The 23,728-nt window shown below is 44.5% G+C and overlaps 1 protein-coding gene across 1 annotated transcript; it reads right to left on the bottom strand.

Moving 5' to 3' along the window:
- Window positions 1-1,747: 1,747 nt before the first annotated feature.
- LOC133814349 (inhibitor of trypsin and hageman factor-like) lies at window positions 1,748-2,385 on the bottom strand. The gene is made up of 2 exons (XM_062247332.1): window positions 2,235-2,385; window positions 1,748-2,120 (listed from the first exon to the last, which is right to left on the bottom strand). The coding sequence occupies exons 1-2, from the start codon at window positions 2,254-2,256 to the stop codon at window positions 1,927-1,929; spliced, it is 216 nt and encodes a 71-aa protein (XP_062103316.1). The 5' UTR covers window positions 2,257-2,385; the 3' UTR covers window positions 1,748-1,926.
- Window positions 2,386-23,728: the final 21,343 nt, after the last annotated feature.

Raw genomic sequence — 23,728 nt, forward strand, 5'->3', positions numbered from 1 at the left:
TCTAAAATCTCCATTCTATATATATTGTATATATATCTTCTATATATACAATCTTATAATCCCAGATGTACTTATCCCTTAGACACATAAGGCAAATCTAATAAAAATATATATTAATATTTTGGAACTAATATGAAGTATTTTTATGCTAACATTTATGAATATATATGCTTACTATATATATATAAAGGCTTACTATGGAATAATGTATAGTATTGATATAGGTACAAATAAAATGTGACTCATTTTAGAATACATAATTTTCGCATGGCTAATCCATAAAATATTTGTTAGTATGTATGCATGTATATATATAATTAATGTAATTATGATTTCCATTGTAATTATTTTTTAAAAGCTTTGATATAAAAATTGTAATCAATATTATAGAAGAAAACATATATATATTTATATATTTTATATTTTTTTTTTTGCATAATTTGTCAATTATCAATTTTAAATAATTTTGTAACAAAAAGTTCTAATAAAGATATAGAGGTTGGGGAGTTCTAAACTTTAGATTGATTTCCCAACAATAACAATAAAATACTTTAGTTTGATTAGTGATCAGCCTTGAATTTAAGTAATCTATATATGGCGGCTAATTAATTTTACTTTATTAATTAATTAACTTGAATAAATAATTCAATTAAAGTTAGGGAAAAAAACATAAAGTACTTTTACATATTATTAATATTTTTAGTGTGCAAATTGAGTACAGAGTTATAAGATGATAACAATTTTTAGTATTACAAGGTTTCTTATTTATTTGATATTTATATATAATTTTACATTAAAAAATATTATATAATTGGGTTTATACTTTTTTGGATCCTGTGTTTTTTCTCATTACCTGTTTAGATCCTGTGTTTTGAAAAATTACTTTTTGGACCCTATATTTTATAAAATGGTTAAAATATAACCATAAACTCAATTTTGATGAAGAAAAAATTAAATATAACAATACAGTTTTTAAGCATAATGATTTTATTTTTGTTCTGAATTGTTAGTTTGGTAAATTATTTGTGATTTTAGTTGAGAAAACATTGACCAAAATCGGATTTAGGGTTCTATTTTAATTATTTTACAAAACATAAAGTCCAAAAAGTAATTTGTCAAAACACATGGTCCAAACAGGTAATGGGAAAATACACAGGATCCAAAAAAATATAAACCCTATATAATTTATGCCTTCACCAGGCTTCGAACCTTCATTTTCCACCTTCACATATATTACACAAATATATAAGTTGCGCAATAAAACTTCTAATGAAATTTATGTATAAATTCATACAAGAAATATTTCATCATTTTTACTCAATAACAGTTTCGTCATCATTATCTTTTATGAGACTATTTCTTTTTCTTCGTTTTAATTTGCTCTTATATTACTACATATCATTACTACATATTTGCAAGTGATGATGGTACATGTCATTCCATCTTTTTTTATTTATTTATTTGATTTTTAAAAAAAAAATCTCTTACCTTTTGCTGAGTTTCTTCTTTTAAAATTATAAATTAATACTCATCCTTCTTTTTTTCTTTCTTAATAAATATCTTTTTAATTTGTTTTATTCTTTTAACTTCTCATTTTGTTGTTTTATTTTTGCAATCAATTTTATTTGTCCTTGACCAAATGATTTATTTGATGGTCTTATCCATCATTTGTAGTACATACAAGTACATTTCAACGATCTTGAATATTTTTCAACATATATATAATTGGTACGTACGTAAGCCACGATTGCAATAATAATACTTAATTTATTGATGATAATAACTTTATTAATTCAAGTAGTTGCAATTATTAATATTATAAAACATCAACTTATTACATTATATATATATAAATAGATATTATTTTTCAAAGTAGCAGTGATCGGAGCTAGACAGCTCATAATGAAGAACAGCTGAGTAGCTTAATTAGCCAATCGTAGGGACTTTAACGACGATGCCACAGTCATCAACCCAAACCCTAACCCTCCCACAATCAATCTCCTGAGTCACCATAGTCCCATCCAGAATCACTATGGCCTTCACATTCTTGTTCTCCTTCTCTATCGTTTCCTTCGCTTCCTTTCCTTTCTTTCCCTTCAGCTCCGGCCATGAGTTCTTACCTGCAATTGTTATATATATAATAAATAAATTAAACTGATAATTAACTTGATTATTTTTAATGATTAACTGCACTAACTATAGCTATATAATAATAATTAGGATGAATATATTACCAGCTGCTGGACATTCATCCATTATTTCTTCTTCTTTTTTCTTTTCTTTCTCTGTATACGTATATGTGTATGTATATGTATATGTATGTTTTTTTGCTGGTGATATAAATTTTTGAGTGAGTTTTGGTTTTGAGAAAGAAGGTGTTTATATAGATAATAGATTCAAGGGTTGTTGTATCTATAGTAGCTTTTAAGTTTCAACAATTTCATAATATATAAAAAGGAGTACAAAAGCCACATTCTTTGACTTTGAACAGTTCCCTTTTGTTTAATTTCAATTGTGTGTCATATATTGCCGCCTTATCCGATTTCATGGCACGCAACCTTTGTAAGGATAAATTAAGAAATAAGATAAGTTGTAATATTAATTGTGTGTTTTCATGAAAAAATTGACTAAGGGTATGGGTATATACTCTAGGAAGATTTTATACATGAGCATTATTATTCTTTATTTCATAGTTGAAATTAACATATATATATTTATTTTAAGAAAATGGGATTTCTATAACCCCGGATGGATCAGTCCCCTTAGACTGATTCACTTCTTTAGTATGCTTAACCACTTCCCACCAAATTTTAGCATCATTTTTCAGTGTATGTGCAGCACAAGAAATTTTTTCCCTGTCACTTAGTTTCATAAACTCAAAAATGTCTTTTAAGGAACTCTTCTAGTCTTGTGCGTCAAGTGGGTCAGTGCTACCTTCAAATACTGGTGGGTGTTGTTTTCGGAAACGTTCATATAGTGGTTCCATGGGGTGCACTGCAGGTGGGGCTTGTGGAGGTGGAGGTGGTGGTGTTGGAGTTTCAATAGGTGGTGATGGTGCTTGTCTTTGTCGTTGTTCTGCTAACAATTTCTCAATTTGTTCAGCCTGTCTATTCACTACCACTCGAAGTTCAGTCAATTCTTGTTTATATTTATTACTGCAAGAACCTTCAGTATCCCCCATTGCATGTTCACGATCCATCTGTGTTATTATATATATATCTTAAGACAAAATGCATATAACTTATGTCATTTAACCAATAATTCACACGAGGCATGCAACCAGCACATAATAAACGCACACATAAAACTTATAGGTGAACTGAGCATTATCATTTCCTCAATGTGTACATATGAACGGTCTACAAGAACATTTTAACTGTAGCTCTGTTACCAACTTGTAACACCCTCACTTATTTTAGTTAAAACCATATTTGAGGTGTCACGTTTTAAAACTATATCATAATTACTTTCAGCGGAAATCTGGATTTTTTTAAAGAAAACTTAGTTCACATTATTTACATTATAGGCAGATGGGAGATCCACCATGACCAACTTTGTCATCTTGGTTACAAAGACTGGATAGTCTCCCAAGGTCACACGGAGTTCAATGGATCCCAAACAGACAATCCCTTCTCCTGAAAAACTATACAGCGTGGTTGCTCAGGCTTTTAGGATGTGAAGCGCGAGTCCCATCTTTTCCAGAGTGGCTTTAGAGAGGATATTCACCGAGTTCCCATTATCAATCAGGACTCGGTGTACCCTCTTGTTCGCGAGCTAGAGGGTTATGACCAAAGGGTCGTTATGAGGAAATTGGACATGTGATGCGTCCTCTTCAGTAAAGATTATAGGTTGAGTTTCAACTCTTTGTTGTTTTGGAGCTCTTGGTTCGGGTTCGTAAGGGGAACCATCACCTTTCTTGAGCTCATTTACATATATCTTTTGGGATTTTTTGCCCGATCCTGCGATACGAGGTCCCCCCGAGATGGTTATTACATCTTCTCCATCAATCAGAGGGAGTCGCTCATCCTCCCGAGATCAGGAGTTACTGTGTTGGGAAGGTGGTGCAGCCGCTGCCCATTGGCTGGTGGAAGCCTGATTGGGGTTTCAGTTTCTTACATATTGTCTGAAATAACCCCTCGAGATCAAACCTTCGATCTCGTCTTTTGACTATCGACACCCATCAGTTGTATATCCGATATCTCGGTGAAATCTACAGTATTTAATAGAATCTCTCTTTGCTTTTTGGTTCCTCATGGGGTCAGGTCATCTGTATGGAACCTAGTTTTCATTAGCCAGGTAGATGTTCTCTCGAGACTCGTTGAGCTCAGTATACACTTTGTATACGGAGATGTATCTTTCCCCTTTCTTCTTCTTTCCCACATCTGCCTTGGGGTTATTCCTTTTTTTTTTTCCTTTTATAAGGGTTGTCCCCGGGGGGTTTTGAAGTTGAGGGGTATGCCGAGGTCGAAGCAGAGTTTGCGTTTGACGTTGTAGTTACGGGCTGAGAGGTCATGTTAAGTGCTGACCTCGCCTCTTCTACATTGACAAATCTCTGGGCTCTTCGATTGAACTCGGTTAAAGACCTGTCAGGTTTCCTTTGTAAGTCTTCCCAGAGGGGACTTCCCAACATTACGCCAGCTCTAACCACCATCAGGTGACCACTATCGTCGACATCTTGAGCTCAAGCCAAATCTAAGTTAAACCTCGTGAGGTAACTTTTTAGTGAATGGTTTTGTTGTTGTCGGACATTAGTCAAGGCTGAAGCTTCGGGCCTAATGCCAACCATAGCTTTAAAATTTTTTTCTAAAGTCCTTAGAAAATTGATCCCAAGACGCGATCGAATTCCTTTTGAACTTCTCAAACTAGTTTTTTGCTGGTCCTGTAAGTGTTACTGGGAACACCATACATCTGAGCTCGTAGCCCACATTGTTGGCTCGCATGATAGTGTTGAACATGCTGAGATAGCTATATAGATCTGAGTTTTCGTCAAATGGCGGGACATGAGGTATTCTAAATTCCTCAGGAAATAGGGTGTTGGAGATATGCAGGGCAAATGGCTCGAGCTCCTCATCGAACTCTTCATCCTTCTCCCGGTTACGCTCGTTCTATAAGAACCTGAATGCTCTTTCCAATTGTTCAATCCTGTCTTGGACTAAATCCACGGGAGACTTAGCCTGGACCTGAGGGGGCTGGTTATCGTTGATAAAAACTCTAGTTCCCTGTTTCAGTGCAGGATTGTAAATTCGCTATTTACGACCATTTAGATGGTCTCGCAGATCAGGGTTTGGGGGATTGTCACGTCCCCGATTGTGGTTTAAGTGTTCCCACAGATCAGGGTGGTTTCCTCGATTCCCGCCATTCCTTGGTTCCGTGTTGTAAATGCTCACGGACCTAGTGTAATCTTAGCTTTCACTTACATTTCTCGTTGCTCAGTTGTTACGAGGTAGGTCCCCTGCTGGCCTCCTTGTCCCAGCAATTTGTGATTGTGACATTTGGCTTCTCGTAGGCTGAGGAGCTCTGGGATCCCGGGCAGCCTCTCTTTCACTCCCCTGTCCGTGCCTAGCCCGTCGATTTCCATCTCGATGTACAAGTCATGGAACTTCCTGGGCTGGCGAGGGGTGCCTTATTGGTGATGGTGGGAGTCTTATGGGAGATGGTGACTGTTTCCCATTGTTGGGCCTAGATGGTCCTTAATTTTCCTGGTCAGGCTTCGTGTAGCGTTCCGGAATTTTACTTAGTTAGCTAGATAGTAGTAGTTGTAGTATTTTAGATTTCGTGGATTTTGGTTCAAACCGGGACTTAGTTGTGGAAACTCCTAACAATAGTTATGGATTTTATAAGTTTAACCTATAGTTTAAGAATATTAATTATAACATAAGGTTTGATTAATATTGCTGGTCCTAAATATATTTCTTATTATAACCTAAGGTTTAGATGGAGCCAATAGGAATATGACACTTGTCATAAGCATGATTATTAAGGAATTATTATTTTAATGATAAAATAAGGAAATATAAGACTTAGTCTTCACCATAAATTGTTAGGGTCGTAGTTTGACTTAGTCAAAGTAGTTATCCAACCTTAATTATGCTGAAAAAGTGCAATTATGTGTTTAAAATAATCACGTATGCCGATATATCGCAACATTAGAGTTGATATATCGCCTAACGATGAATACGGAAAACACGTTGACGTTGCATGATCGTACGAACGAAGACTCAGGACTAGGGGCAGCTGATATATCACCTATATTAATTTTTTTATTTTATTTTTGTTCTTGATTTTTAAAAACCAACTTTGACTCCTTAGACTTACCTCTGATAGTTTTGACCGAGTCTTCAGCCTCTGATTGACGAATATTCAAATATCTTCAATTAAATTCATTATTTTTATTCAAGCCAAAAAGAAGATTTTTTTATTCCTAGAACTCTATAAATAGGACTTAGGACCCAGCCCTTTCATTTACTCTTCAGCTGTTTTTAGACTCCAAGGTGCCAGTGAGATCATAGAGGTGATAAACACTTGGGTTGGGAAAAAGCTTTTCTATTCTTAAGCTTTATAAAACACTTTGGGAGTGAGGTTAGTGCATTTCGGTATTGGGATAGAACAATCCATAAGGTCAATAAAGGTACCTTTATTCTTAAGTTCAATTCTGTTTGATTCCTTAGTTTCTTTAGTTTTCATTCAAGTTCTAACTTTTGCTATGGTTTTGTGGTTAGGTTCTCAAGTTCTTTGAACTTAAGGTGTCTTTTCGATAAGTTTCATCTTGGTGGTTTATTTCTATTCCTTTCATCTCTTTCCTTTAGAAATACTCGCCATTTTTATTGCTGGTTTTAGGAGTGTTCCAAGTCTCGCATCTGTTCTCAATTATCCCAGTTTTGGTAAGGAAAATTAGATAGTTTAGTGTTTACCGAGTTTTTCGGAAACGAATACAAAAAAAATAATAAAAAGATAAGAACTGTAGAAGTGCAGAAATATAAATAGACAAACAGGTTTTTTACGTGGTTCAGGCGTTAACGAGCCCTAGTCCACGAGTCGATGTTATTATACTTGTCGAGAATTACAGTAAAATGGCTGGTGTATAAGACCCTCACAAACTCACAATGTTTCTCTCGGGTTCTCTTGAAGAGGATGAAGCTAGAGAGATTTTTGGCAGAGTTCTTGCTCTGTAATTTTCTTGGCCTCCCCCCTATCGTAAAATGAGGAGGTCTTTATAGCTAGGGTTTTGGATTAGGGTTCTACTCTGCCCCCATGAGTCTTAATTACACCAGCCGTAAATAGGGAATACAATTACCGTAGTAGCATGGCTACAAGGCTCTACGTATGTATAATTACATGAAAATATGGGGAGTGTCAAAAGGCAGCTGTCTTTTCCAGGCTGTCAGCGGAACAGTAGGCGAAAAGGCACTTTTAGGCGTGCTGGGATGTGTGCGGCCACGACCTGTCAGGCGGGATCCTGTGTCAGGTGAGTATCATTTCAACTATGCCTCATTCGCGACTCGACCGCTTGGTCTTCTTCCGTGCGAGGCACGGAACTGTATCCGCGAAGGTAACCTGAAGTGCTTCTCCTGGAAGGACCTTCCCCGAAGGATATCCCTTCGGGAGTCCGGGAGAATTGACGAGCTTCCGGGTCGCGGTTGCTTGAAAGAATGTGCTAGACACTAAACGGGAGAGGCGAAGCCTTTCTGTTCATCCGCGAGCCCTGGTCACCCTTCGTGAAAGATTTTGATAATTCTGCTTTCCCGAGGCTATCCATCTAAACGCTATCCGGAAATCTGGATAACATTTACCCCCCAAGGTCACGGAGCTTGAGAGGTCCGGGAGCTTGTACAGTCCTCCGGGTATTCTGGTTTCTAGATTAGGCGTGGGGTCACCTCCTGTGTTCCTGGAGGGGTTCCTTTTTCCCGTTTGAGTGTTAGTACGAAAAAAAAAAGGAAATTTCTTCTGTTTGAACTCAAGTACTCAAGTGTGGCAAGGGCCACGCGTCATGCAGGGAATGGCTCTGTGACCAAGACGTGTGCGTGAGGTGACTGGCTGAGTATGCGTGCGTCAGGCGTCTGAGTAGTGATTTGACGGTATTTAATGGTACACCGGGCCCGAGATGGTACAATGATGGGAAATAAATACTTTATTCCCATCCGAGGAGTCATAAATGGGACCGGCGCTTCATCCCCAGCCGTTGGATCTGATGCATGCGGTATGGGAAGATTGGGACCGTCCATTTGTGGAATTCGAAATGACTTCGTTCTTGTTATAAAAACGAGGGAACGGACCCTTCTTCCTCTTTACGCTTTCAAATTCTCGAGCTTTCAGATTCTCAGATTCCCAAATCTTCGAACTCTCAAGCTTCCAAGCTTCCTTTCCTTCGAATTCGCCAATTCTTTTGGTAAGGAATCCAGAAACTTTTCTTTCGATTTGGCAGTAGGTTTGCTCGCCGAAGTTCTAGGTTTGAATCGTTGCCTGTCTTTGCAGCCTTTACTTCACGTGTTCGTGCGGTGCAGTGACCCGGTTACTCCCTCAATCTTCAACTATCCGAACACCAGTAAGTATTTTTACTTTGCTTTTTCCTTTTACGCCTCAGATTGTTGGTAGTTGTTAGGGTTGAGTTTTCTGCCGGTGTCATCTTTATTTGATAGGCATGTGACTGATGTGAGTCAATAAGTCATCTCTTTGCATGCTTTGACGATTTGCTTTTGGAAAGTTGTTTCTCGTTTGCTTGTGCTGTTCTGGTTTGTTATTTTAGGGCATAAGCGTGAATGCCTTTAGGGTGTCTTCCCCTGGGAAGACACTTCTCTCGGTGGGCTTAGGCTCGAAGTTTGAATCTGGTTCCTTACTGTCCTCCGGGTGGCATGGTGCCAGCCCCTCGGCAAGCTCGGTGGGAGCCTCTCCAAGCAGTTTTCGGGGAGGGTCTCCCCGACGCCTTTAATACCGTTAGGGTATGACAAGGGTGTTGACTGCTTGGAGTGTTTTCTTCTTTGTTTCTTTTGCTTAGTGACGAACACCTCAAAGGAACAAATCATCGCTGTGGTAGAGGCTGAATCTGCCCAGGAGCAAGGTCCCCCTGTTGCCGGCGCAAAAGGGAAAGCAAAAACTAAGGTGGCCGCGGCTAGCCCACCGACTATCAACAGTTCCATCTGGGAGATGGACCAGAAGCTGAACCTGTTCAGGAACTACGGCATGCTGGAGCTGTATTCCTCAGAGGCAGGCCTGAAGAACATCCCAGGCCTGATGTGGCACCATCTGTCGGTGCTGGGTGAGTCTGCCAGTCAGAGTCACGAGGGTTTTGGTGCCTGGAGCTGGGCACACATAGTGTGTGGGGCACACTTGCCCCTAAGAAGTTATTTTGCCAACTTCTGCGTGAAGGCGGGGATTGCCCCCTTCCAGTTGATTCCCCCCAGCTACAAGCTTCTAGCGGGGTGGTATATCTTTTGCAAGTCCCGGGACCTGGAGGCCCCTACCCCGGAGGAGGTACTATACTTCTATGGGCTGAAGTCTCAGCCCATGAGAGGTCATGCAGACAAAGTGGGGTTTTATAGGCTGGAGAGGTATCCGGACGTGATGTGTCCCACATGTCATACCGCGAGGGTTCCAGATCTCCGGGAGTACTGGTTCCTGACGACTGGCTTCCCATTGAAGAAGGTGCCAGCCCTATCTTTGGACTTCAAAGTCCCTGGTAAGTGCTCCTTCCTCTCTTTTTTAACTTTGTTTCTTTACGTTTGGTTTGCCTTCCGGGAGGATCTCTAACACTCGTGTTTGGATTTTGCAGAAGCCGTCCCGCGGACACCTCGCTGTGCGGAGATGATAAGGAGGTCAAACTTCTACGAGGGGCTCTCGGAGGAAGAGCTGAAGGTGGAAGGACTTGTGGCCACCGAATCTTTGAGGGAGTATGGGCTACTCGCCTCTTTCCAAAATATTGAGCCAGTGAGTGGCAGGGGGCAAAGTCAGGTGTCAGCTGACGTCCGGGAGCAGATTGCCCTGAAGCTGTCCAAGGTGATCTGCCAGGCGGCCCAGGACGAGAATAATTTATCCCCCAGTTGGGCGGAGAGGTTCCCCGACCCCCAGCCGGAGGAAGAAGAAATCGAGGCTCGCCACGCCGCAGCTTACCCCAATGAAGGGACTCCGGGAGCTGGCACCTCTGGGAAAGGTAAAACTAGCTTTCGATTGATCCACACCCCCAGCCTGTCTGAGGTTTCCCAGACTTCTCAGGTGGGGTTCGATCCCCGCTTCCTTAGGCTAGATCCGCGTAGGATACCCTTTGACAGATATTGCGATAGGGTAGATGAGCTCCTCGGATGTTTGAGTGACGGTAGTCTGCCAGAAGGTGTCACCATGGTTGACCCTTCTTCCCTCAGCATGTCATTCCCGGACTTCAAGGAGTACGGGAGCTTCCTGGAGCAGGAAGAGGTGTTTGTTTTGCTCGGGGAAGGCCATCCACGTTTCTCGTGCATGATCATCCCTTTCAAACTTTTCTCTTTTTTTTGCTTCTTGTTCCTTGCTGGTGGACTTGTTTGTGCTTTTATGTTGTTGCTCGTTTTGTTTTCTGCTTATCTTTTTTCATATCGCTTGCTGGTTGGTTAACCTTGCTTCGTACATTTCTTGCAGAACATCCCGAAGAAAAGATGTTGGGGAGAGCTACCTCACTTATCAAGAAGGCCGCCACCAGCCAAGACCCGTCCAAGGGGAAAGGACGAAAGACCGGAGCTGGTAGGGGAGGTAAAGCTGCCACACCCAAGAAGACAAGTGGCGAGGCGCAAGGGTCTTTGGTGGTGGAGAGGGCAATCGTGCCCATGGTGGAGAAGCCTCCTGTCAAGGGGCCTTCCGAGAACATGGTGGTCTCGAGTAGTAGCAGCGAGGGGAAAGGACTTGTGTTCCCCGCGAAGATGACCGGGGTGAGCAAGCGCCCCGGAGGAGAGGCTGAGGGCGACAAGAAGAAATGCCTTAGACATTCTTCTCCCGGAGGTGATGGAGACCTCTGGGTTGCGCGCAGTCCCCGCCGGACTACCCCCACCCAGCAGCAACCACAACCCCAACAGCAAAAGCAACAACAACAACAACAGCAACAACAACAACAAAGACAACCAACACCGCCACAGCAGCAGCAAAAACAACAGCAACATCAGCAGCAACAACAAACCGGGGCAGTAGTGTCTTCGCTACCGTCCCTAATACCCCGTCTACTTCCTCCTCCAGTCCAAAGGGAGTCTACCTTTTCGGGGTCTCCTTCTTCTCCTTCTCTTCCACTTTCTCAACAAACAAGCCTTCCTCAGCCTGGCCTGAAGTTCCACTTCCCTCAGAAACCAACCCGTTTCCCCGCTGCCATCCTAGAGGGTGTAAGACAGGCTGATAATTTTTTGAAGAGGCGGTTGGAGGCCGAGAAGGCTGTTACTCAGGGAAGGGCAGACAACCTGTCTGCCGTGAAGAGAGCTGAGCTGGCAGAAGGGGTGAGATCCCTTCACCCGGCTGGAGTGGTTTTGGATGGCCCATCCTTGGAGAAGAGGCTGGTGCCTAGGCTCGGACGTGCATTGGCGCCGTTCAGAGCGGAGATGATGGAAGACATGGCCCTGAGCTTGTGCGAGCTCAATTATGAGAAATGGGCCATCAGTAGCAGTAAGGACCCGCTGTTGCTGACACATGCCGTAAAGCAGCAACTTTCTGGGGTAAGCTGTCAGTTGTTGTGTTCTGGGATCATTTGTCTTAGTACATTTGGTTCTGCTTAACTCATTCTGTTGTCTTTTCTCGCAGGCCTCTCTCATCGTGGAACGCTCGTTCTGGGAGGTAGGTGCAGTTTTGGTTCAGCTGGAGGAGAGCCAGGTGGCTCGCCAGGCCTTGGAGGCGGAGAAGCAGAAACTGACCTAACAGGTCGAGAGCATAAAGGGGGAGGCTATGGAGAAGATTAACCAGGCCCGGCGCAAGGCTGAAGAAGAGGCGGACAAGAAATATCTTGCCAAATATCAAGAGTACCGGGCCAGCGCGGAGAATGAGTTCAAGCAGCGGTCGGATGACTTGAAGGCCAAGAACTCCAAGCTCCAGGAAGAGCTATCCCAGGCCAGGGAGGAGAAGGATAAACAGATTGGAGCCTTGCAATTCGCTGTCAGGGGGCATGTGACCGAGAAGCAATCCTTGCTGGATCAAAATAAGGTGCAGCGCAAGGAGATTGATTCCCTTAAGGGAGAGCGGGATGCATCCAAGGCCGAGCTGGAAAAAGTGAGGGCTCAATTGGCCGTTGCGGAGGCAAAGCTGGCGACCTCTGAGGGGGAGCGCTTGAAGGAGAAGGAAGATGCCGAGGTGGTGCTGAATAGAATGATTAATCTATCCCACGTGGTCCTCATGCACCAACTTTGGAAAATAAACCCGGAGGTAGTAGGCTACCTGGGAGAGGACGCCGTCGCCATGAGGGAAAAGGTATAGGCGTGGGATCAAAGCCTAGAGGTGTACGTCTAGACTTATAACATCGACGAGCCTGCTGGAGCCCCCGAGGCAGAAGATCCCGAAGAGGCGGGGACCTCTGAACCTGCCAGTGATGAAGTTCCACCTTCCAATGAGCCGACTCCGCCAGCCCCAGTTGAAACCGCTGTCTCCGAGACCCCAGTCGTGGAAGCCGCTGCCACCCCCAGTGCTTGAAGGGGTCTTATCCTTTGTGTAATAATAATTTTTTTTTTATTATTTTCCTTTGGGGCGAAGCTCCCTGTACTCTTTTTTTTATTGCGGGAACATTACAGATGCCCGGTCCGCAGGGCCTTCATTGCAATAATTGTAGACTTCTTCTTTCCTTTTCTGCTGAGTTCCTTGTTAATTTTGTGCTTAGGGTAGAGACTTTTATACGATAGAAACTGCTGTAGGGGCGCATGAGGTTTTGGTTCCAACGGCCAGAACCTATGCATTTCTAACTTGAAGCTCCAACGGCTTATGTCTTTTCCCACGTGGTTTCTAGGTTACGGAGGGTTCTTGGTTCCAACGGCCAGACTCCCTCTTTCATCGTACCCAGCTTTCCTAAGGTAAATAGCCAATCTCGGGACTTGTAGTTATACCGTTCCCTGGGATGGCTAAGGTGACCCGTTCCATCTTCCCATCGCGATCTTTACAAAGCTTGCGAGGCCAACACTTAATACGATTCCGCGGGATGGTGCCGGAACGGGAGTTCTTTTGGTGAGCGTCGCTAGACTTAGGGCTAGATCTTTGCGAAGCAAAACTAACTGTCGTTGCGGACCTCACGGTGGCCGACTTCAGGGACTTGGCATGAAGCCTTGCGAGGCAAAGTTCGTTGCGGTCGAGGAAATCGTCACGCCTACCATGTGCGATCCTGGAGCAGGGGCTTTGCGAAGCAATGCCTGCTATAATTGGGGGATCGATTATATTTGCTCCCAGAGCTGAAGCTTGCAAAGCGAAGCTTGCAGTGGTCGAGGAGCTCGCCATGCATTATTTTGTGAGATCCGGGGCTGAAGCCTGCGAAGCAAAGCTTACAGCGGTCGTGGATCTTGCCATCTTTCGCCTTGCGGGACCCGGAGCTGGAGCTTGCGAAGCAAAGCTCTCAGCGGTCGCGGATCTTGCCATGCATTACTTTATGAGACCCGGAGCTGAAGCTTGCGAAGCAAAGCTTTCAGCGGTCGCGGAGTATTCTGCGAAGGACTTGTCAGGAAGTTGGGGGTGTTTCGGCGTAGCTCTCTGAATGTGCCCCAACCTCCAGTCCTGTTCATCGCTGGGCTACACAGGAGATAATTTTCATGATGCATAATGGCAGATATTTTCATGGCAATTTTCACATAACCACATAATGCACACATGACAAGTAATGCAAATATGTTCATGGCAACAAATCAACCTAAGCTTAATCAATTTAAAAATTTCAAACACAATGCTAGCACATAAGTGGTGTTCTCTTTATGTTTTGTTCAAGGGGCGTATGGCTATGCCTTAGCCATGTATACCCCCCCAAGTGAGCGTGGGGTCCGGACGTCTCCGGACCGCGTGGTCACTTGTTAAAACGCAGCTTAGAACAAAGGGATAAAAAATGCAGTAAAAGCGGAGTGAAACTCTCCGTGTTTTATTAAATTAGCCTGTTAGGCATGTGTTTTACAGCCGGGAGGATTATCTCCATATTTTACATTTTTGCTACGTCCACCAAGGACTTTCGACCAGATAGTCCGGGGCCTACTGATAGTAACGGCGGAGGTGTTCCGCGTTCCAGGCGCGCGGGACTTTAGATCCGTCGAGTCTCTTTAAGTGATACGTCCCATGGCCCACTTTTTCTTGGACTTCATAGGGGCCTTCCTAGTTGGGTCCGAGGACTCCCACTCCCGGATCCTGCGTAGCAGGAAATACTCTCCGTAGGACAAGGTCCCCAACTTCGAATGTACGGCTCTTGACTCTTGTGTTGAAGTGTCGGGCTATCTTGCCTTGGTACATTTTGAGTTGGACCTGTGACTGCTCCCAGAGCTCTTCGATCGTGTCCAGGGACTCCTGGAGAAGGGCATGGTTCCGGGTAGGGTCGTAGGTGTCCTGCCTGTGAGAGGGGATCATGGTTTCTACTGGGATGACGGCCTCGCAACCGAAGGTCATGGAATAAGGTGTGTGCCCCGTCGAAGTTCTCTCTGTTGTGCGATAAGCCCAAAGTACTCGCGGAAGCTCTTTCGGCTAGTGAGCCTTGCATGCTTGGAGTTTCTTCTTCAACGTGGTCTTTAAGATTTTTTTTACTGCTTCCACTTGCCCATTAGCTTGAGGTCTGGCGACTGCGAAAAAGCTTTTGATGATTCCATGCGAAGCACAAAAGTCCGTGAAATGCTCACTATCAAATTGCTTCCCGTTGTCGGACACAATTTTTTGTGGAAGCCCGAAACGACACACTATATTCTTGATGACAAAGTCCAGTGCTTTCTTAGACGTGACCGTGTTCATAGGTTCAGCTTCAGCCCATTTGGTTAAGTAGTCTACCGCGACTATGGCATACTTCACTCCACCCCTTCCAGTTGGAAGGGAACCTACTAGGTCAATGCCCCAAACGGCGAACGGCCAGGGGCTGGTCATTAAGGTAATTTCTGTAGGCGGCGCTCGCGGAACCTTGGCGTACCTCTGGCACGCTCACATTTTCTGAAAAAATCCACACAATCCTTCTTCATGGTGGGCCAGAAGTATCCTTGACGAATGATCTTTTTGGAGAGGCTCAGTCCGGAGGTATGGTCGCCACAGAAGCCTCTGTGAATCTCATGGATGATGGTGCTGATTTTGGTTCTGGCAACACACCTAAGGAAGGGTATGGACAACCCCCTGTGGTAAAGCTTTCCATCCATAACCACGTATCGGGGAGCTTGATATTGGAGCTTTCTTGCGTCAGCTTTATCAGTGGGGAGCTCTCCGGTGGTGAGAAATCTGAAGATGGGTCCTATCCAGGAATGAGAATGGTCGATGATGGCATTTACCCTCTGTGTCTCAGTACTAGGTGCTTCTAAGTGCCCGATGGGCACTAGGCCATATTGTTCAATCTTCGGGTCTGTTGCAAGCTTGGCCAGTGTGTCCGCGAGTGAATTCTGGGCCCGGGGGACCTGGCGGATTTGGTAGCCTTTGAAATGCTGCAGGAGGCCGCGGGAGAGAGACACGTAGGCAGCCATTTTTTCGCCTTTCGTCTGGTATTCTCCGGATATTTGGTTTACCACAAGTAGGGAGTCGCTGTATACTTTGATTTTTTAGGCTCCGACTTCCCTGGCCAGTTGTAATCCAGCTAGCATGGCTTCGTGTTCTGCCTCGTTGTTGGATGCTGGGAACGTGAAACGGATGGCGCTCTGGAGCTGATGTCCTTGGGGAGAAATTAGGATAACCCCTGCTCCAGCTCCTTTTTCATTTGAGGCTCCGTCTACATAGACCTTCCATGTGGGAAGTTCCGGGACAGGATCTTCCAGGAGGTCATTCATTCCTGAGCATTCCACAATAAAGTCCGCGAGAGCTTGACCTTTTATGGAAACACGTGGCTGGTAGTGGATGTCAAACTGGCTCAGTTCCATGGCCCATTTAAGTAATCTGCCAGAAGACTCGGGCTTCTGCAAGACTTGCCGGAGAGGGTGGTTGGTGAGTACTCTGATGGTGTGCGCCTGGAAATAGGGCCTTAGCTTCCGCGAAGCGATTAGCAAACAGAGGGAGAGTTTCTCGATCATTGAATATCTAGACTCGGCGTCCAGTAACCTCTTGCTCACGTAATACACAGGGAGCTGGAGACGGCCGTCGTCCCGGGCAAGAGCGGCACTCACAGCATGCTTAGTCACAGCTAAGTACAAGAACAACGCCTCTCCTTCGAAAAGTTTGGAAAGAATGGGAGCTCGAGTTAGATGTTCCTTGAGGTGTTGGAAGGCTGCTTCGCATTCGGGGGTCCACTCGAACCTCTTGTTTCCTCGCAACACATTGAAGAAGGGGACACATTTGTCAGTGGCCTTAGATACGAAGCGGCTGAGAGAAGCTATCCTTCCGGTAACGCTTTGGACATCCTTATGCTTTCGGGGAGAAGGCATATCTATGAATGCCTTAATTTTCTCAGGGTTGGCCTCCACTCCGCGGGAGCTGACAATGAAACCGAGGAGCTTCCCAGACGAGACCCCGAAAGTACATTTCTTCGGATTCAGTTTCATTCCGTACTTTCGGATCACGGCGAAAGCTTCCTCAAGGTCGTCACTGTGGTCCTCGAAGGTCTTGGATTTTACCAACATGTCGTCTACATACACCTCCATGTTCCTCCCCAGCTGGTCCTTGAACATCCTGTTTACTAGACGCTGGTATGTCGCCCCAGCATTCTTCAAACCGAAAGGCATGACCACGTAACAGTAGACACCCTTTTCCGTGAGGAAGCTGGTGTGTTCCTGGTCCGCGACATGCATCTTGATCTGGTTGTACCCGGAGTATGCATCCATGAAGGATAAGAGTTCATACCCGGAAGTAGCGTCTACCATTTGATCGATTCGCGGAAGAAGGAAACAGTCTTTTGGGCAGGCTCTGTTTAGGTCCGTGAAGTCAATACACATTCTCCAGGACCCATTGGGTTTCGGGACCAGAACCGGGTTGGCCAACCACATGGGATAGTGTGACTCCTGGAGAAAGCCTATGGACATCAGCTTGTCCACTTCAGCCTTGACTGCTTCGGCCCTCACTGGGTCTAACGGCCTCCTCTTTTGGTGAACTGGAGTTACAAATGGGTCTATGTTGAGTGCGTGGCACGCAACATTAGGATTAATCCCCGTCATATCAGCGTGGCACCATGCCAGGATATCCTGATTATTCTTCACAGTGGCCACGATCTTTTCTCGAATGGCTGATGGAAGGTTTTTCCCCACCTGAATGACTTTGGTGGGATCTCCCGAGTTGAGGATCACCTCTTCGACTTCCTCCATCGGCTTTATCGCCCTCTCGACCCCCAATCTAGGGTCGAGTTCATCAACGTATGCCCCTTGGGCACCCCCAGTTTCTGGTAAATTCTCCGCCAAAGGAGCGGCAACAATCGCCTCCTGGACCGTGTAGACGGATCGGACGGAGACGTTATAACAGCTTCGTGCACTTCGTTGGTCTCCCCGGAGGGTGCCGATATGCCCGTTGTCGCATGGAAACTTCAAGCATAAGTGGCGTATCGAGGTTACGGCCCCAAAATCAATTAGGACCGGTCGGCCTAGGATGGCATTATACGCCGTGGGGCAGTCGACCACCACGAATGTGCAGTGCCTGAAGGCACAAGCGTCGCTGTCTCCTCTGAGGGTGACTGGAAGTTGAATTTTGCCTAAGGGCATGAGTGCATCCCCATTGAACCCCTGAAGCTGGATGGGGCATGGGGTCAGATCTGTCTCGGTTAATCCGATCGCGTGGAAGGCAGCTTTGAAGAGGATGTTTACGGAGCTTCCATTATCGACTAGGATCCGTGACACCTTCTTATTGGCGATCTGGGCTTCCACGACGAGGGGATCGTTGTGGGGGAAGTGCACATGTCGGGCGTCATCTTCCGTGAAGGTGATGCGAAGATCCATCATTCGGGGACGCTGAGCAGGTGACTGAACCAAGGCGCACATCTCCCCGGTGTGTTCTAACTCCCTCAAGTACCTTTTCTGGGAGTTGCGGGTGCTTCCGGCAAGGTGCGGTCCTCCGGAAATGGTGGCTACGTGTCCGTCAACGGATGGCGGAGCAAGGCCAGGCGGATATGGGTTTCCGGGTCCTGGAGCCAACATGGCAATGGATACCGAAGAGGTCGGAGCAGGAAGCGCTGGGAACTGAGATCCAGGAGCTTGGGGGTGACCGGCTCCAGGAGCGCTAGCGGTCCCCCTCTGTCCCGGAGAGTACGCAGCTCCGTGAACTACTCCTTGTCCGGGATAGATTATGGGTATCCTCACCCATTGACCGAGGTGTCCCGCTCTTGCCAGGGACTCGATCTCATTCTTCAGCTGAAGGCATTCGTTTGTGGTGTGCCCCACGTCTCCGTGGAACTCACACCTCTTATTGGAGTCTCGCGAACGCCTTCCTCCGTGAGACACTTTTGGGGGCTTCCTGTAGTTGACCATATTACAGGTCGCCCGATAGACATTTTCTCGTGAGTCTATCAAACTGGTGTACTCCGTGAACTTGGGCTCATAGTCCTTCCGGGGTTTCTTTGAATGGTCCCCCCGGTTGGAGTTTCTTCCGCCTCGTTTATTCCGCGATTGGCTCAGATTTTGTTCTGGGCCTTCCGCTTGCGGTTGCGACGGGCCGAGAGCGATACTGCATCTGGTTTGTACAGCTCTGTACCCAGAGAAATGGGTATGACTCGGCGTCTGAGCAGACGCGGAAGGCCCATACACGCTCGGAGTGAACTGGGCTCCTGGAAGCGTGAGGGCTGGTGCGGGAGCTTGCGAAGCAAAGCTCGGTGCAGTCATGGAGGGCGTCGGAGATGGGGGAACTCCAAAGGCCTGTTGGTAGGCATCCTCAAGGTTGATGATTCCCTGAGCTTTTGATATGAATTCGGACAGAGTTTCTGCTCGTCTCCTTTGCATTTCTCCCCATAGCAGGGAGCCGACGGTAAGCCCTGATTGAAGGGAGATCAGCTTCATGTCATCGCTGACCTTGGTCTTAGCAGCAGCTTCCATCATTCTTTGAATGAAGGCTTTGAGGCTCTCATTGGGTAGCTGCTTGATGTTGGTTAAGGAACCAACCTCCATGTCGTGGTCCCGGGCAGCAATGAACTGCCTCCGGAATGCAGACTGTAGCTCCTTCCAACTGTGGATGGATCCGGGAGCTAATCTTTTCCACCAGTCCTCAGCGGACTTGGTAAGGGTGAGTGAGAAGCACATGCATTTGGCATCCTCACTGACGCGCGCCACTTGCATCATCTTGTTGTATTTAGATAGATGGGTGCGCGGGTCTGTCCTCCCCTCATATAATTCTATATGAGGCATTTTGAAATTCTCCGGGAGGGGCGTTTCCGCGATCCTCCGAATACATGGTTCCGGGTCTTCCTCCTCAGAGTCTAACAGGGCCCCACTTTTCTTCTGGACCAGCTTGGTCAAGGCAGCGATCTGTTCCTCGAGCCTCTTTGTATCGCTCTCCGGGAGGTCACGTCCCCGGAGCTTGTCGTTGAGATGATTTCGCAGGTCATCTCCGCGAGGCCGGGCCTTTTCTCCTTTGGCCTTTTCATACTTGGCCTCCAACCTTCTTCTTAGGTCCACCGTGGACCAGCTATCTTCAGAGTGCGTGTCCGCAGCCCGACCGTCCTGGTTGACGGAATCACTGGGGCGGTTGTTCCTTCCCCTAGGCCTGGGTGCCTTAGCACCGGGCCCTTCAGGCACAGAGTGCCCCCTTGGGGCTGAAGGACATCTGGGCTTAGGAGCGCCAGAGACCTTCTGCGCGCGCGAGGGGGGGGGGGGTAGTCGACCTGGTGATTCACGCCTTTAGGAGGTGCAGGGGCGTTAGTGCGCACAGGCTCCTCAACTTTTTCTTTGCCCTTGTTAGGGGCGGCTTTGGATGGTCCAGCAGCGGCTGGATCCGGCATGGTGGCATCAGCACCACCTAAAACAGAGGCGTCCGAGTCCGAGTCGCCTAGATCTCCGAACTTGCTTTGGAGGCGCTCCATCATGTGCTGCATTTTTTCGGAGACGCGCTCCTGCTCAGCAAGCTTGGCCTTAGTGGCCACCAGTTCCTCGACTACTTGGACCAGTTCTGGATCCTTCTCGTAGTAGTAGCCGTCTTGGACATACTCTTCTTCATTTTCTAAGTATGTCGTATCTTCAGTACTGACCCGATCCTAGCGGGATGTCGGGTCCTCACCTTGGTAATCCGAGTCGTGGGTACTTTCTCCTTCGGTCTGGGCTGCTGAGGGTTCGTTTTGTACCGCATCTTCCATCATAGTATCGGGGTTGACCCTAGCATTCTTGTCAACCGCGGATTTTCTCGTAGTCAGCATCTTTTCAGTACGGAGTGAACACAAAAAACGTACACAGAAAAAGAGCTGACTAACAACTCCCTACAGCTCTCAATGAAAGCACCAAAATGTTTACCGAGTTTTTCGGAAATGAATACAAACAAAATAATAAAAAGATAAGAACTGTAGAAGTGCAGAAATATAAATAGACAAACAGGTTTTTTATGTGGTTCAGGCGTTAACGAGCCCTAGTCCACGAGTCGATGTTATTATACTTGTCGAGAATTACAGTAAAATGGCTGGTGTATAAGACCCTCACAAACTCACAATGTTTCTCTCGGGTTCTCTTGAAGAGGATGAAGCTAGAGAGATTTTTGGCAGAGTTCTTGCTCTGTAATTTTCTTGGCCTCCCCCCTATCGTAAAATGAGGAGGTCTTTATAGCTAAGGTTTTGGATTAGGGTTCTACTCTGCCCCCATGAGTCTTAATTACACCAGCCGTAAATAGGGAATACAATTACCGTAGTAGCATGGCTACAAGGCTCTACGTATGTATAATTACATGAAAATATGGGGAGTGTCAAAAGGCAGCTGTCTTTTCCAGGCTGTCAGCGGAACAGTAGGCGAAAAGGCACTTTTAGGCGTGCTGGGATGTGTGCGGCCACGACCTGTCAGGCGGGATCCTGTGTCAGGTGATTATCATTTCAACTATGCCTCCTTCGCGACTCGACCGCTTGGTCTTCTTCCGTGCGAGGCACGGAACTGTATCCGCGAAGGTAACCTGAAGTGCTTCTCCTGGAAGGACCTTCCCCGAAGGATATCCCTTCGGGAGTCCGGGAGAATTGACGAGCTTCCGGGTCGCGGTTGCTTGAAAGAATGTGCTAGACACTAAACGGGAGAGGCGAAGCCTTTCTGTTCATCCGCGAGCCCTGGTCACCCTTCGTGAAAGATTTTGATAATTCTGCTTTCCCGAGGCTATCCATCTAAACGCTATCCGGAAATCTGGATAACATTTAGTATTATGATCTAGTTTATGTAATGTATGATATAGTTTATGTTTGTATGACCTAACATTTCAAGTACAATAAAGGGGTAAGTGTTTCTGGACCCAAGGTGTCCAATGATGTATGACAGACTATGTCCGGTAGGCTCGGTTGCCAAAACTTTATGACGGACCTATATCCGGTGTATGACGGACTTTTGTCCGGGGCTTAATTGCCACCCCTGTATAAACACTTATCATTTTATTATATCTGACTTGTTATTTTAGTTATGATTATGATATATGAACTATAGTTATCATTTATGACCTATGATTTATGATCTATGACTTATGACCTATGACTTATGACCTAGAATATGATTTATGATTTATGACTTAGATTATGATTTAGAATTATGACTTAAGTTATGATATGATCTAGATGTTTGTGTTTGCATGACTTTTGTGAATTATGTTATGTTTGATTATATGACTAACCCTTGTTTGTATTTTCCTTATTGGGCTTAGAAGCTCACTCCTTATGATGTTGTTATTTTAGGAAATTAAGGATAGAAAGGCCGGTGGCGAGTGGGACCTAAGAGCTTCGTGATGTATTCGTTGGGGACCATATAGTTGAGTAAGATCAAGAGGGCCAAATTATTTATTTTTATTTTTAAGTTTATTTTAAAGTTCTATTTAAATGTTGCTCATTAAAATGTTAAAGACAAGTATTTTATTTTTATAAAACCATGGATCCATGTATTTATTTTTAAGTTTTTATTAAATAAAAGAGCAATATTTACGATTATGACCCAACGTTTTGGTCTCAGTAATCTATGAGAAATTAGGGCGTTACAGGTGGTATCAGAGATGCAGCTATGTTGGTCCTGAATGTTCCCACGAAATACACATGATAGCTACAAATGACCTACTCGTTACCAAGTAAGTATATACATTGTTTTCCAAATATGTTTGTAATGCTTTTCTTGTGTTATTTTCATAAAATAGTCCAATGGACAAAGGTTAAAGCTATACGAAAAATACCAAACCTTGAGTATGATGATCACTACAAGAAACTAGTTCTTTGCCGGCGTAATTCGTAATTGCGCCGGCAAAAATCACTTTCACCGGCGCAATTCATGAATTGCGCCGGCAAAAATCAAACCCTATGCCGGCGCAATTTAACGCCGGAAAAGATGACTTTTGCCGGCGCAAGTCGGGGTTGCGCCGGCAAAAGTAATGCCAGATTTTTCAAAATAAGCGTACAAACTTTTGCCGGCGCCTTTCACCTAACGCGCCGGCAAAAGTCAACGTGTTTTTAAATTTTTACACGTTTGAAATAAAAAGTAGGTGGGCTTACTTTTGCCGGCGCGTTTCGTTGCGCCGGCAAAAGTGACAAAACGCGCCGGCAAAAGTCGACATAATTAAAACGACATCGTTTTACTTTAGGGTTTACTTAAACACTTTTGCCGGCGCATTTTTAGACTTTTGCCGGCGCAACGAAACGCGCCGGCAAAAGTCTTAACGATATATCTCAGCCGCAGCCTCCTTCTTCCCCATTTCTGTTCTGAGTTTGTAAGCTCTCTCTCTCTCTCCTCTGTGATAGTCTCCGACCACCGGTGTCCCATAATCCCACGCCGTGGCTCAAGTTATATATTGAAGCATCTCTCAAGGTTAGTAAAATGAGAAATTTTTTAACATTTTTGGATTTTTTTCTCAATATTATGTTTTGTAATTGTATTTTTTTTTTGTTATTCTCTCCCTATGAACAGGTGTGTTGTAACTCTCTCGGTGAAACAAATGCAAATGTTAGTTTATATATATATTTATATATGTTTATATATATTTCGGTTTATATATATATATTTATATATGATTATATATATATGTATATATTTATATATATTAGTTATATCCGAATATATATATGTATATATTTATATATATGTATATATTTATATATATTAGTTATATCCGAATATATATATGTATATATTTATATATATTAGTTTATATATATGTATATATTTATATATATTAGTTATATATATATATATTAGTTATATCTGAATATATATATATACTTAAATTTGGTTTTTTTTTTTTATATATCTGTATATATGTTTGTATATGGATATATGTTTATGTATTTCTGTAAATGGGTGTGTATATATGTTTATTTAATGTTAAATTTTTGTAGAAATTGATTAATATAAATGTATGTGTGTGATATTTGTTATTATAATTATATTTTTCTGTTTATAAAATAAATAAATGTGTAGTTTTAAAAAAATGATATTAATAATGAAAAAGAAAATATAATTTTAGTATTTATTAAAAAAAATTTGATTTGAGAATGTATATTTTTTTAATTTTAATGCTTAATATGTATATTAAA

The sequence above is a fragment of the Humulus lupulus genome, chromosome 1 (assembly GCF_963169125.1).
Source record: "Humulus lupulus chromosome 1, drHumLupu1.1, whole genome shotgun sequence".
NCBI classification, from domain to species: domain Eukaryota; kingdom Viridiplantae; phylum Streptophyta; class Magnoliopsida; order Rosales; family Cannabaceae; genus Humulus; species Humulus lupulus.

Bases quoted from the DNA above. Each gene is read 5' to 3' on its own strand.
- LOC133814349 (XM_062247332.1), bottom strand. From the start codon at position 2,256: ATGGATGAATGTCCAGCAGCTG. The intron at 2,121-2,234 runs GTAATATATTCA...TAACAATTGCAG, and splicing joins GGATGAATGTCCAGCAGCTG to GTAAGAACTCATGGCCGGAG.